This window comes from Tachyglossus aculeatus, chromosome 21, assembly GCF_015852505.1.
Source record: "Tachyglossus aculeatus isolate mTacAcu1 chromosome 21, mTacAcu1.pri, whole genome shotgun sequence".
Taxonomy (NCBI): domain Eukaryota; kingdom Metazoa; phylum Chordata; class Mammalia; order Monotremata; family Tachyglossidae; genus Tachyglossus; species Tachyglossus aculeatus.
In genome coordinates this window covers 53,541,201-53,553,445 of record NC_052086.1, presented here as the reverse complement: position 1 = coordinate 53,553,445, position 12,245 = coordinate 53,541,201, and the positions used below count along the sequence as shown (strand labels likewise).

The following is a 12,245-nucleotide window of genomic DNA, read 5'->3' as shown; positions in this document are numbered from 1 at the left end:
GTTTCCTCATCTCTAAAATGGAGATTAAATCCTCAGTCTCCCCGCTTAGACTGGAGGCCTTCCCAGACTGAGCCCCTTCCTTCCCCTCCCCACAGCACCTGTATATATGTTTGTAAGTATTTATTACTCTATTTTACCTGTACATATTTATTCTATTTATTTTATTTTGTTAATATGTTTTGTTTTCTGTCTCCCCCTTCTAATCAATCAATCGTATTTATTATTTAGTCTAGAAGTGGCCTTCTAGACTGTGAGACCGCTGTTGGGTAGGGACCATCTCTATATGTTGCCAACTTGTACTTCCCAAGCGCTTAGTACAGTGCTCTGCACACAGTAAGCGCTCAATAAATACGATTGAATGAATGAATGAATGTATAAGACTTCTAGACTGTGAGCCCGCTGTTGGGTAGGGACCATCTCTATACGTTGCCAACTTGTACTTCCCAAGTGCTCAGTACAGTGCTCTGCACACAGTAAGCACTCAATAAGTATGACTGAATGAATATAAAAATATATATTAATATTCATCTCCTCCTCTAGACGGTAAATTTGTTGAGGGCAGGGAACAGTCATTCATTCAGTTGTATTTATTAAGCACTTACTGTGTGCAGAGCATTGTACTAGGTGCTTGGGCGAGTACAATACAACAATAATAATAATAATGGCATTTAAGCACTTACTATGTGCAAAGCACAGTTCTAAACACTAACAGACATTCCCTTTCCATAATAAGCACTTAATACAGTACTCTGCATATAGTTTAAGCCCTCAAATACTAGACTGTAAGTTTGTTACAAGCAGGGAACATGTCTGCTACTTCTGTTTTACTCTCCCAAGTGCTTACTACTCGGATCTGCACATAATAAGCACTCAAATACCACTGACTGACTTCAGCGGGTGCAAATTAACCACTGCATTCAGGCTTAATTCAAGTTTTCAAAATCCCCTTCCCTGATTGGGCTGGAATTCCCACTACAACGGGAATTTCTGACACGGGCCTCACCAGACAGGATAGGTTCATTTTGGGGCTGGGCAAGTTTCACAGGGTCTGCTGCTGGACCACAGTGGACACCTGCTCTCTCACACAATATCGATTGTGCCTTAGAGAGTGGCTCAGATTAGAAGGGGCTCATACCTGGGCAGGTGTTCTTGTTACAGGCAATAGAGCAGGCTTCCAGGACCTTCTCGGCCCTCCCTCCGTCAGTGCCTTTGTTGCGCAGATCCACGAGGATCAGATGGTTGTCCGAACCCCCTGCGGAAAAATTGTACAGTCCAGGAAGTCACGCTGATTGCCAAAGAGCACTGGGTTAGTCTTTGGGGAGGGATCTGAGAAGCAGCATGGCCTAGTGGGAAGAGCACGGGCCTGGGAATCGGAGGACCTGGGTTCTAATCCTGGACGCTGCCACTTGCCTGCTGTGTGACTTTGGGCAAATTCGTTCAATCGTATTTATTGAGCGCTTACTGTGTGCAGAGCACTGGACTAAGTGCTTGGGAAGTACAGCAAATCAATTCACTTCTCTGTCCCTTAGTTACCACATCTGTACATAGTTACCACATCTTTTAGACTGTGAGCCCACTGTTGGGTAGGGACTGTCTCTATATGTTGCCAATTTGTACTTCCCAAGCGCTTAGTACAGGGCTCTGCACATAGTAAGCGCTCAATAAGTACGATTGATGATGATGATGATCTGTAAAATGGGGATTAAAGACAGTGAGTCCCGAGTGCGACAAAGACTATGTCCAACTTGATTAGCTTGGGTCTGCCCCAGTGCTTGCCAGGCGCTCAACAGATAACATTAAAAAAAGAACTGTGATTTCGGTAGAAGTGTAGCTCTGACTGGGGGACGGGGACTCTCAGCACGGGGCTTGGCACGTAGTAAGCACTTAAATACCACAATTATTATTATTTTTACACTTAGATACAAAGCAATGGATTTCTGGAACCAACTTGTGTCTATAATAATAACAACGATGATGGCGTTTGTTAAGCGCTTACTATGTGCAAAGCACTGTTCTAAGCGCTGGGAGGATACAAGGTGATCAGGTTGTCCCACGTGGGGCTCACAGTCTTCATCCCCATTTTGCAGATGAGGTAACTGAGGCTCCAAGAAGTGAAGTGACTTGCCCAGGGTCACACAGCAGACATGTGGCGGAGCTGGGATTCGAACCCATGACCTCTGACTCCAAAGCCCGGGCTCTTGCCACTGAGCCACGCTGCTTCTCTACAAAAGGGGAAGGGAAGAGAGAAAGTGAGGCCAGAGAATGGGGATTCTGCTCACTCAAACTCCCTTGACCACATAAGGCCAACTTGCTTGAGATTGTTTCGAAGAAATCGTTCCAAGAGCAAGTTTTTCCTGGAGGAGGGCAGCAACGACCACTTGCTTACACTGACATGTTCATAGTGAGAAGCAGCGTGGCCTTGTGGAAAGAGCCAGTCCTGGGAGTCAGAGGACCTGGGTTCTAATCCTGGCTCTGCCACTTGTCTGTTGTGTGACTCTGGGCAACTTCACTTCTCTGTGCCTCAGTTCCCTCATCTGCAAAATGAGGATGAAGATGGTGAGCCCTATGTGGGACAGAAACTGTGCCCAACCCGATTATCTTGTATCTATCCCAGTGCTTCGTATGGTGCCTGGCACACAGTAAGTGCTTAAATACCATAACATCTTTTTTTTTTAAGAAAATGATACACCCTCTCACTGCAATTGCACTCTGTCACTGTTCAGTGGTGTTGTTCACCAAATATCTATCCCTGCTGGAAAAGAACTGGAATGTGGGGGAGAGGGAATCACTGTCGGCCCAGCACCATTTTGGTCCCTTCCTTGTCCTGCCTCTTGATAATTTCTAACAGTGAGTCATTAGGCCGGCCTTTAATCCTGAAGCGTTGCAGCCAGAACTGTTTTTATTCACCAGAAATGGGGACAGGAGAGGAAAGTGCCTCCAAAAAGCAGCTGCAGGACAACAGGACAATGAACAGGAGTGACACAAAGCAGTGATGAGTATAGATGGAAACTGCCTTCAGGAAGGGCCAGAGAGGAATTCCAGGTCAGAGCGGTTTTTTTTTCTCCCGGTTTTCATTTTACCTGTTACAACATGGTAACCCAGCTCAGTCATGGCTGCAGATAGAGCCTTGCAGTTGGCCACCACCTGCTGCTGATAAACCTTAAATTCAGGGGTCATGGCTTGCTTCAGGGCCACAGCAACTCCTAGGCAGAAGAGATAAGGGACTTGAGATCTCTGGGGAAATGGCAATCCCATTATATTTCTGCAATACAGTCTTGGAACTGTCCTTTTGTCAACACAAATCAAAGAGGTCAGCTAGCACTGCTCAGGAATTAAAGGCTCATGAGTGTCTTGATTAGGGAGAGGTCTTAAAAATCTCAAAAGTTTCAGCTCTTATATGTACAATTCAGGTACATCACCTATATGACAAGTGTTTCTTTGGTAATAGTACTCCTTTCTTGCCTATGAAAATGTCCAATTGGCTAAATGAACATTTGACAAGTCCCTAATCATGCGTGTCTTGATTAGGGAAAGGTCTTAAAAATCTCAAAAGTTTCAGCAATTATATGTACAATTCAGGTACATCCCCTATATGACAAGTGTTTCTTTGGTAATATTACTCCTTTCTTGCCTATGAAAATGTCCAATTGGCTAAATGAACATTTGACAAGCCCCTAATCATGAGTGTCTTGATTAGGGAAAGGTCTTAATCTCAAAAGTTTCAGCTCTTATATGTACAATTCAGGTACATCCCCTATATGACAAGTGTTTCTTTGGTAATATTACTCCTTTCTTGCCTATGAAAATGTCCAGTTGGCTAAATGAACATTTGACAAGTCCCTAATCATGAGTGTCTTGATTAGGGAAAGGTCTTAAAAATCTCAAAAGTTTCAGCTCTTATATGTACAATTCAGGTACATCACCTATATGACAAGTGTTTCTTGGTAATATTACTCCTTTCTTGCCTATGAAAATGTCCAATTGGCTAAATGAACATTTGACAAGTCCCTAATCATGAGTGTCTTGATTAGGGAAAGGTCTTAAAAATCTCAAAAGTTTCAGCTCTTATATGTACAATTCAGGTACATCCCCTATATGACAACTGTTTCTTTGGTAATATTACTCCTTTCTTGCCTATGAAAATGTCCAATTGGCTAAATGAACATTTGACAAGTCCCTAATCATGAGTGTCTTGATTAGGGAAAGGTCTTAAAAGTCTCAAAAGTTTCAGCTCTTATATGTACAATTCAGGTACATCCCCTATATGACAAGTGTTTCTTTGGTAATATTACTCCTTTCTTGCCTATGAAAATGTCCAATTGGCTAAATGAACATTTGACAAGTCAGACACCTGGATGTAGCAATGTTAAGGCAGCCTTGCTGAATTTGGGATATAAGAACCCGACAGCAATCTCAAATTTAATAATATTCAGATCTGACCCCTGAGGTGAAGGCAAGGGATGACAAAAACTGACCACTGATGCCAGTTACCTGAGGAAACTCCAGGCTTTTTATGGAGTGGGGAAAAAAGAAATCCCGCAGAAACAAAATATGAATTTAAAATGACTATTTGCTCCTGACGCCATAATCCCAAATACTCAAGTCTACTGGTGATAGTGGAGATACTGAAAATTTGTCACACAAATGCAGGAAATCAACATGTCAACCAAGAACTTGGATGGATTCATAAATATACATCTACTTAGCCATTAACAATTTTTTAAAAAATTAAATTTGAGATGGTACCTTTTTAAAAACAATAAAAATGAACTGAGAGTAGAAATTGGGGTAAATTAGTATGGGGATGCCAATAGAAACATTAAAAAAAAAATTGAATTTCCCTTGAGCGGCTTGATGTATTTTAACCAGGAGGCTGTACTGTTCCATTTAGGTGTCTTTTTACCAGCAATGGCGTGATTGTGAGGGCCTCCCTGAAGTCCTGGAAAAACGGCAGCGTTGATGAGTGATTCCAGGTTGTACTGCGTCTCTTTGCCTGTTTTAGGGTCCACACTGCGCACTCCTGAAAGACAAAGAAAAACAGAATAAAAATGTCTCTGGTGTTCCTCTCTAGTATGATTCAAGCACTAACTAGGAAGAGCTTCTGGGCAAAGGGCCCTTTAGAGACTTGGAGACCAGACCCTTAAATTCTCCCATATTCCTCAGGACTATTTGACCAAAGGCTAATTAAGTTCCTCCTTGGCAAGGAAATAATAGGAGAGCAATCCTGGCACCAATTCATAGTGAGTGCTTCTGGCTTCTTAACAACAAATTTTAAGTTCTATTCCATCTAGACACATTATTCCAGCCCCAAGAGAGAGCAATGAAAAGGACTCTTCTAATCCATGTGTGTCCTTATATCTAATGTAAATAATGAGGAAGCAGCATGGCCTTGTGGAAAGAGCATGGGCCTAGGCGTCAGAGGATCTGGATTCTGGTTCTAATCCCTGCTCTGCCACTTGTTTGCTGTGTGGCCTTGGGCAAGTCAGTTAATTTCTCTGTGCCTCAGTTACCTCATCTGTAAAATGGATTGAAGAGACAGTGAGCCCCATGGACTATGTCCAACTGGTTTAACTGGTTTAGGCACTTAGTACAGTGCCTGCCTGGTACACAGTAAGTGCTCAACAAACACCCCCCCCCCCCAAAAAAAAAGCTTGAGTTTCTATTTATCTAATGATAACCTCCTCACTGTACCTCGATCTTGTCCATCTCTCCGCTGACCTCTCGCCCACATCCTACTTCTGGCCTGCAATGACCTCCCTCCTCATATCTGACAGACAATTGCTCCCTTCCACTTCAAAGTCTTACTGAAGGCACATCTTCTCCTAGAAGGCTTCCCTGACTAAGCCCTTCTCTCCTCTTCTCCCACTCCCTTCTGTCCCGCTCTTATTTGCTCCTTCATTCATTCTCCCTCCCATCCGCATAGCACCTATGTAGATCTCTGTATAGATCTGTAATTTATCTACCTATATTGATGTCTGTCTCCCCCTCTAGACTGTGAGCTCATTGTGGGCAGGGATTGTCACTCTTTAGTGTATTGTACTTTCCCAAGTCCTTAGTATAGTGCTGTGGACAGAGTAAGTGCTCAATAAATGACTGAATGAATGCATGAATCTGGTTCTCAATTCTCTGCTTCTAGTGGCTTGTCGAGAGTGGGGGTCTGCCAGACATATCATTATGGGCCAGACACCTAGACCACCAGCCCTGAAACAAGGGCTGTCCTTCCCATTGGCCAATTTGGGGCCATCACCCCAGGCCTGATGTAGGGAATAGTGGGGCCTCCCTAAAGCCCAAGAGGCAAGGCCCCTCAGTCCTGGACCGTGGGCTGGTACAGGAGCCCCAGGGGGACCAGGGCTTGACAGGCTAGGTCCGACAGGGTCCTTTGAGAAAGGAGGAAGAAGATATAAGCAGTTAAAGATGCACGAATAAACCACCCCCCTGAACCATGCCCCAGAAACAGGCCCTGTACCAATCCATGTGCCCCAGCCCCTGTGCCAACCGAGGGCTGCCCACCCCTGCCCGAAACATCCACGATTACCTGCAAAGACCCTCCCTTTCCCACCACCACAGTGTGCCTATCTCAGAGGCCTCAACCCTCTTGCTCCTTTCAAAGCTCCTGCTCCCCAGAGGAAGGAGGGGCCCCACTGGAAATTGCTCAGCCCAGTGCCGGAGGCCGAGCTGGTTTCAGCCCCACACCACACTTCTTTCTTTGCTTCCAAAGCCAAACCTTTCCTGAAGAAGATCATGCCCGCTCGGCAGCCTCGCAGGGTCTTGTGAGTTGTGGTAGACACCACGTGGCAGTGTTCGAACGGGGAAGGCACCACTCCGGCGGCAACCAGGCCGCTGATGTGGGCCATGTCAGCCATGAGGTAGGCCCCATTCTCGTCGGCAATCTTCCGCATCCGGGCATAGTCCAGGTTCCGGGAGTAGCAGCTGATTCCTATGGAAGGCAAGTTGCTTGGGTCAGATTTGAGAAACTCATTGGCCCTAGTGCCTTCATTAGTGCGGAGGATGTGGATCTTGGTGGGTTGGGGGTGGTGGGGGCCCTAAAAAAAAAAAATCTCAGAAAGTTTCAGGTTTTATTTTAACTTATTTTTAAGACACACGTACAATTATAGGACAGGTATTTCTTTGGTAATATTCTCTATCACAGAACGACATTTGGGAACACTTAAAAGGGCTGAAGTTTTCCCTTTGCTCCAAATCCACAGGGTTCAGGGGTAGGGAAATGTGTCTGAAAAGCAGGCAAAAGCCAAGAGTTTCCATGCTTTGAAATCACCAGTATACTTCCTCCATATTTAGGATCCAAATCCACCTAATATTTAAGATACCCAATTACTCAGGCACCTCTCCCAGTACTGCTGACCACCTGATTTTAAATGAGAACTAACAAAGACCTAGCAAGCCCTTGTCTCCTCAGGTGCTTACATGACAGACTGCAGCCACCTGTAACTGTACGAAAAGCCTCGGAGTTTTCCTCGCCTCCCGGCTCTAGGACTAGATTTTGATGGTGACTACAGAGACTCCGCCTCCAGGCTGAGACAGAGTCAAGAAAATAGGGGCCTTCAGCTCAGGTTCCTAAGAAGAGCAGGGTTACTCTCCTACTACAACCCAGTCCACACGCTTCATTCCTCTAATGCTAACCTTCTCACTATACCTCCATCTCATCTATCTCGCCACCCACCTCTCACCGACATCCTACCTTTGGCCTGGAATGCCCTCCCTCCTCATATCGAACAGGTAATTGTTCTCCCCCACTTCAAAACCTTATTGAAGGCATATGTCCTCCAAGAAGCCTTCCCTGATTAGGCCCTCCTCTACTCTTCTCCCACTCCCTTCTGCGCCACCCTTACTTGCTTCTTCATTCATCCTCCCTCCTATCCCCATAGCACATATGTAGATCTCTGTATAGATCTGTAATTTATCTATATTGATGTCTGTCTCCCCCTCTAGACTGTGAGCTCGTTGTGGGCAGGAATGTGTGTTTCTGATGTTAGCACTTAGTACAGTGCTTTGCACACAGTAAGTGCTCAATAAATACGATTGAATGTACAAATGAATGAACACCAGAAGTCCGAGTAGGGGAAGCAAAAGTGTTCCATGTCAACTGACAAAGAGACCCGTCAAGCAGCCCTGCTTGGGTGATATCAACATGTAGGGCAGCTCTCTGCCCAGCTAGTAACCTGCAATAATCAGCTTTGGGTGGAAGAGCCGGGCATTTTCCTCCAGTTGGTCATAGTCAATATAGCCACTGTTTGGGTTCACCTATGACAAAAGAGAAACAGAATTAGACAGATTAAGTGGTGTGACCCAGTAGCCTCTTCTTTCACCTATATCGAAGGATTTCTACCTCCTGCCACTCATATGTTGCCTGTTATGAATACCAGGAAGTTGTTGGTTTTATTTTTTAAATGGTATTTGTTAAATGCTTACTACGCGCCAGGCACTGTACTAAAGCACCGGGGTAGATACAAGCTAATCAGTTTGGAATCAGTCCACGTTCCACTTGGGGCTCACAGTCTTAATGCACATTTTACAGATAGAGTAGCTGACATACAGAGAAGTTAAGTGGCTTGCTCAAGGTCCACAGCAGATAAGTGGCAGAGCGAGGATTAGAACCCAGGTCCTTCTGACACCCGGGCCCATGCTTTATCCACTAGGTCATGCTACTTCTCATGAACCACATTGCTCACGCTGCTTCCTTTTGCCCCAGCTGGATCAGAAATGTCATTTCTCAAGCTCTGGGATGGGTGAAACAACTAACATTGCACAACGGAGTCCACCAAGATTGTGACAGCACCTCCCATTAGAAATGCTTTAACCAACTGGGGCATTCCTTAGCAATGGCACCAGACATGCACAAAACCCAGCAACATTTTGTCTTTGAGAGTGCAGTCCTCAATTTAAATCAAACCAAATTCAGACCGTAAACTGGCATCTAAAACAAGAGACACTTAAATACAGCTGACGACGATGAAGGTGATGACATCATTTTGTAACTGAGAAGCTTCTCAAAAGAAGAATACACTGAAAGTTAAAAATCACAGAGTGGGGGATTCCCACTTCAAAGGTGTTTTTCCATGCAAATTAAGCTCATATGCCGGGAGAGACACAGAGTTTGTTTTCAGCTGATGACTTTTGTTTCCTGGACACCTGTCACAAACCACCATAAGACATTCTAGGATGCTGGATATGAAGATAAGAGGGGAATGTCATTTGTTTAGTGGAGCCGTGACCTCCAAAGACAAGAGAGGTTTTAATACCCAGGCAGGCACCAAGACCTCCCCGTCAGTGAATACCAAACTGTTTTCCGCTCACTGGGCCCTAGGATCGCGGCTGCAGACACTTTCAGAAATGCTGGTTCCCACGACTGGGGAACTGTTCCCATCCCCGGAACCCCGTGGATTAGCCTGGAGACGGGCAGAAAGGTTCTCCCTTACCTTGTATGGCATGGACTCAAAGAAGATAGAGGTAGCCGAGATTTTCTTCTTGTCTGTCATGAACCCGTGAGTCAGATGCCCCCCATCTGGTAGGTCCAGACCCATGATCCTCCCATGTGGCTCCACCAGGGCAGTGTACACTGCAAAGTTCGCTGGAGAGCCTGGAACGGGGAAAAGCCTACTTCTTTCATATTTCCGCCGGCATAGCTACCATCTGGTGGCCACCAAATGTGCCTGGTCTGCCCTCCCCTCAAAACCGGGAATTACATTCTATTACAAGCCAGAAAGGGTGTAAGAGAATCGTATCGTTCTCGCCCATGAGGTGAGAGCTCCGACCTCAGGAAACAGGAGCCGAGCCTCGAAGCAGAAGGCAGTCAGATGGGACCACCTGGCCCTGGGTGTTACCTGAATAGGGCTGCACATTAACTCCCCAGCTTTGTGGATCCAGATTATAGGCCTGCAAAGCCCTCTTCTGACACAGGAGCTCCAGCTCATCCACAAACTCCGTTCCACCATAATACCTAAAGGTGAACAAAATACCTAGATCAAAGTCAGTCAATCCTATTTATTAAGCACTTACTGTGTGCAGAGCACTGCACTAAACTTCAGGATCCTCAATGAAGAAGCAAACAGCAGGGCTTAGGAGTGAGGGGAGAGGCTAGAGTACCAGCCTTGGTACCTTAAAGCCTGTTTTTCATGAAAAACATGATTTATCCCCAATTTCTACAGGCCCCACCTTTCCTACCTGGGGAAAGTAGGAGCTCCAGAATCTTTACTTATCTGGGAGAGAGCCGTCTTTACACTATGAGGTAGGGATGAGCCCACAGGGCTTCACTACACCTAGACTGAGCAGGATGATGAACTGGGTTGAGTGTGGGGAAGGTGAGGAAGCAAGAGGAAGGAACTTGACATTTTTCCAGCATGCAAGTGATCCAAAAATGTTATACACTCACTGAAAGAAATTTCACGAAACCTCAAAGGAAGTTCACTGCTTTTCAATCTGCCCAAGAAGAGAAGTTGCTTGATAAATACCATTGACTGAGTGGAAAGATTGCAAAAAATACATCTTCAGAAAAACCGATTTTACTGTTGGGGTGATGCTCCCAGAACTAGAGTGTCAACGGAATCAAATGAAGTTAACACATAATCTGTAGCTTAGGCTTTGCTCCTTAGTTCACATCTCACGATATGGCCTGGGGAAGTCACTTAACTTCTCAGAAAAATAAGAGAAATATTACCCAAAAGGCCTCCGAGTGTGAAATGGCCAATGACTGTTAACCTTTGAGTTGCTTTCCTGAAAAGCCCCATTGGAAGTGAGAAATGCTGTCTTGGGCACTTCCGGCTATTCCTACTTTTCATCTTCTAGTTGGCATTAATTCAGTTAACGTTGAAGAAACTCACTGAGGTCAGGAAACGTGTCTACCAACTCTGCTATCCTGTACTTTCCCAAGCGCTCAGTACAGTGCTCTGCACATGATAAGCGCTCAAATACCGATTAAGTCAAACTCTCCCAGGGGTCACTTTTCAAGACCCTCGTACTGCAGGGCACAGAGAGCACAACTGTCCTCTCAACAGTGATCCTCCTAGTCTAGCCCCCTACTCCTCCGAGCTTGCCTCCCCCTTTATTAACAACTCAGTGAATCCCTGTCTTCATTTTTAACTAAAGCTGCTCTGTGTGGCAATGAATGGCAAAGAAACGAATCCCATCCCAAGTGGAACTGAATCTGTCAAGGATTCAGACAGTTTCTTTCCTAAGGTTTCTCCAAAAAGATGGAGTGTTGAGAGCTGTCTTGCAGACCTTAAGACCTGCCTCTGTTATTTTGCATCATCAACCGCCACCGCAGAAACAAATCTAAAACTGAAATCCTTGGACACAGACCTCTGCCCTGGGTACCCTTCTGAGTATTTGTTGTTCAAACAGGAGCCCAGGGCCTCCAGGACGGCTCGGCTGGCAAAGTTCTCTGAAGCAATCAGCTCCAAGCCAACTTTCTGACGGTGACTCTCTTTCTTGATGATGGAATACACCTGCCGAGAGAAAAACAGTCACCACAAAGTCTAGCTTTGCATTCTGCTATGACCGGACAAGGTAAAACAAAATGAAACTATAAAGGTCCTCCTTCACCCTTTGGTTGAAACGTTTCTGGTCTACACCGATGAGACTGGTATTCCCGGCTGATCTAATTAAAGCCCAGAACCCAAGGGGATAGCGCTGCCATACTCCTAGTAGCCCTGAGGTCCACCTATTGCCCGGATTGGTCTCCCTCCACTAGTCTGATATCACAGGATTGACGACTTGCCCCTGGAGAAGCAGGAGGCCAGCAAAAGTCTGCCCTCCCACTGGCAGAACTTTGGGAAGGATATGTTATTTGTGACCTATATCTTGGACCTGGAGAGTGAAGAGCCTCAGGAGACATAGCAGTAGTAGCAGCAGAATTTATTGAGGGCCCACATAGGTGGTGCACTGTCCTAGGTGCTTGGGAAGTACAGAACAAAGCAACACTTTCCCTGCTCACAAAGAGCCTACACTCCAACAGGGGAGACAAGCGTAAAAATATTTACTATTTACCTACCTGCTTATGCTCAATTTTTGATGGCTCCGTTTTTAAAATATTTCTTCTGCCTGAAATTTGTGACTGAAGTTCATTCCTGTTTTCTATGCATCTGTCTTCCCCAACCTAGACTCCAAACCTGCTGTGGGTCCACTTCTGAACCTGGACTTATCTTGGACTTACCAGTGCTTGGCACAAAATAAGTGCTTAATAAATCCTCAAGACCACTCACTATGAAAAAATCTGGGTGACCATCACC

The 12,245-nt window shown here is 45.4% G+C and overlaps 1 protein-coding gene across 3 annotated transcripts in view; it reads right to left on the bottom strand.

Annotated features, from left to right (window-relative positions):
* SHMT1 (serine hydroxymethyltransferase 1) overlaps positions 1 to 12,245 on the bottom strand; it is a 28,514-nt gene that overhangs the window by 4,852 nt on the left and 11,417 nt on the right. For all 3 annotated transcript variants that reach the window (XM_038763690.1, XM_038763689.1, XM_038763691.1), the window contains exons 3-10: positions 11,317 to 11,462; positions 9,843 to 9,958; positions 9,438 to 9,598; positions 8,181 to 8,262; positions 6,725 to 6,937; positions 4,904 to 5,020; positions 3,081 to 3,203; positions 1,136 to 1,252 (exon numbers count right to left, since the gene is read on the bottom strand). In XM_038763690.1, coding sequence (XP_038619618.1) covers positions 1,136 to 1,252; positions 3,081 to 3,203; positions 4,904 to 5,020; positions 6,725 to 6,937; positions 8,181 to 8,262; positions 9,438 to 9,598; positions 9,843 to 9,958; positions 11,317 to 11,462 — 1,075 coding nt within the window. The remainder of the gene's footprint in view (positions 1 to 1,135; positions 1,253 to 3,080; positions 3,204 to 4,903; positions 5,021 to 6,724; positions 6,938 to 8,180; positions 8,263 to 9,437; positions 9,599 to 9,842; positions 9,959 to 11,316; positions 11,463 to 12,245) is intronic.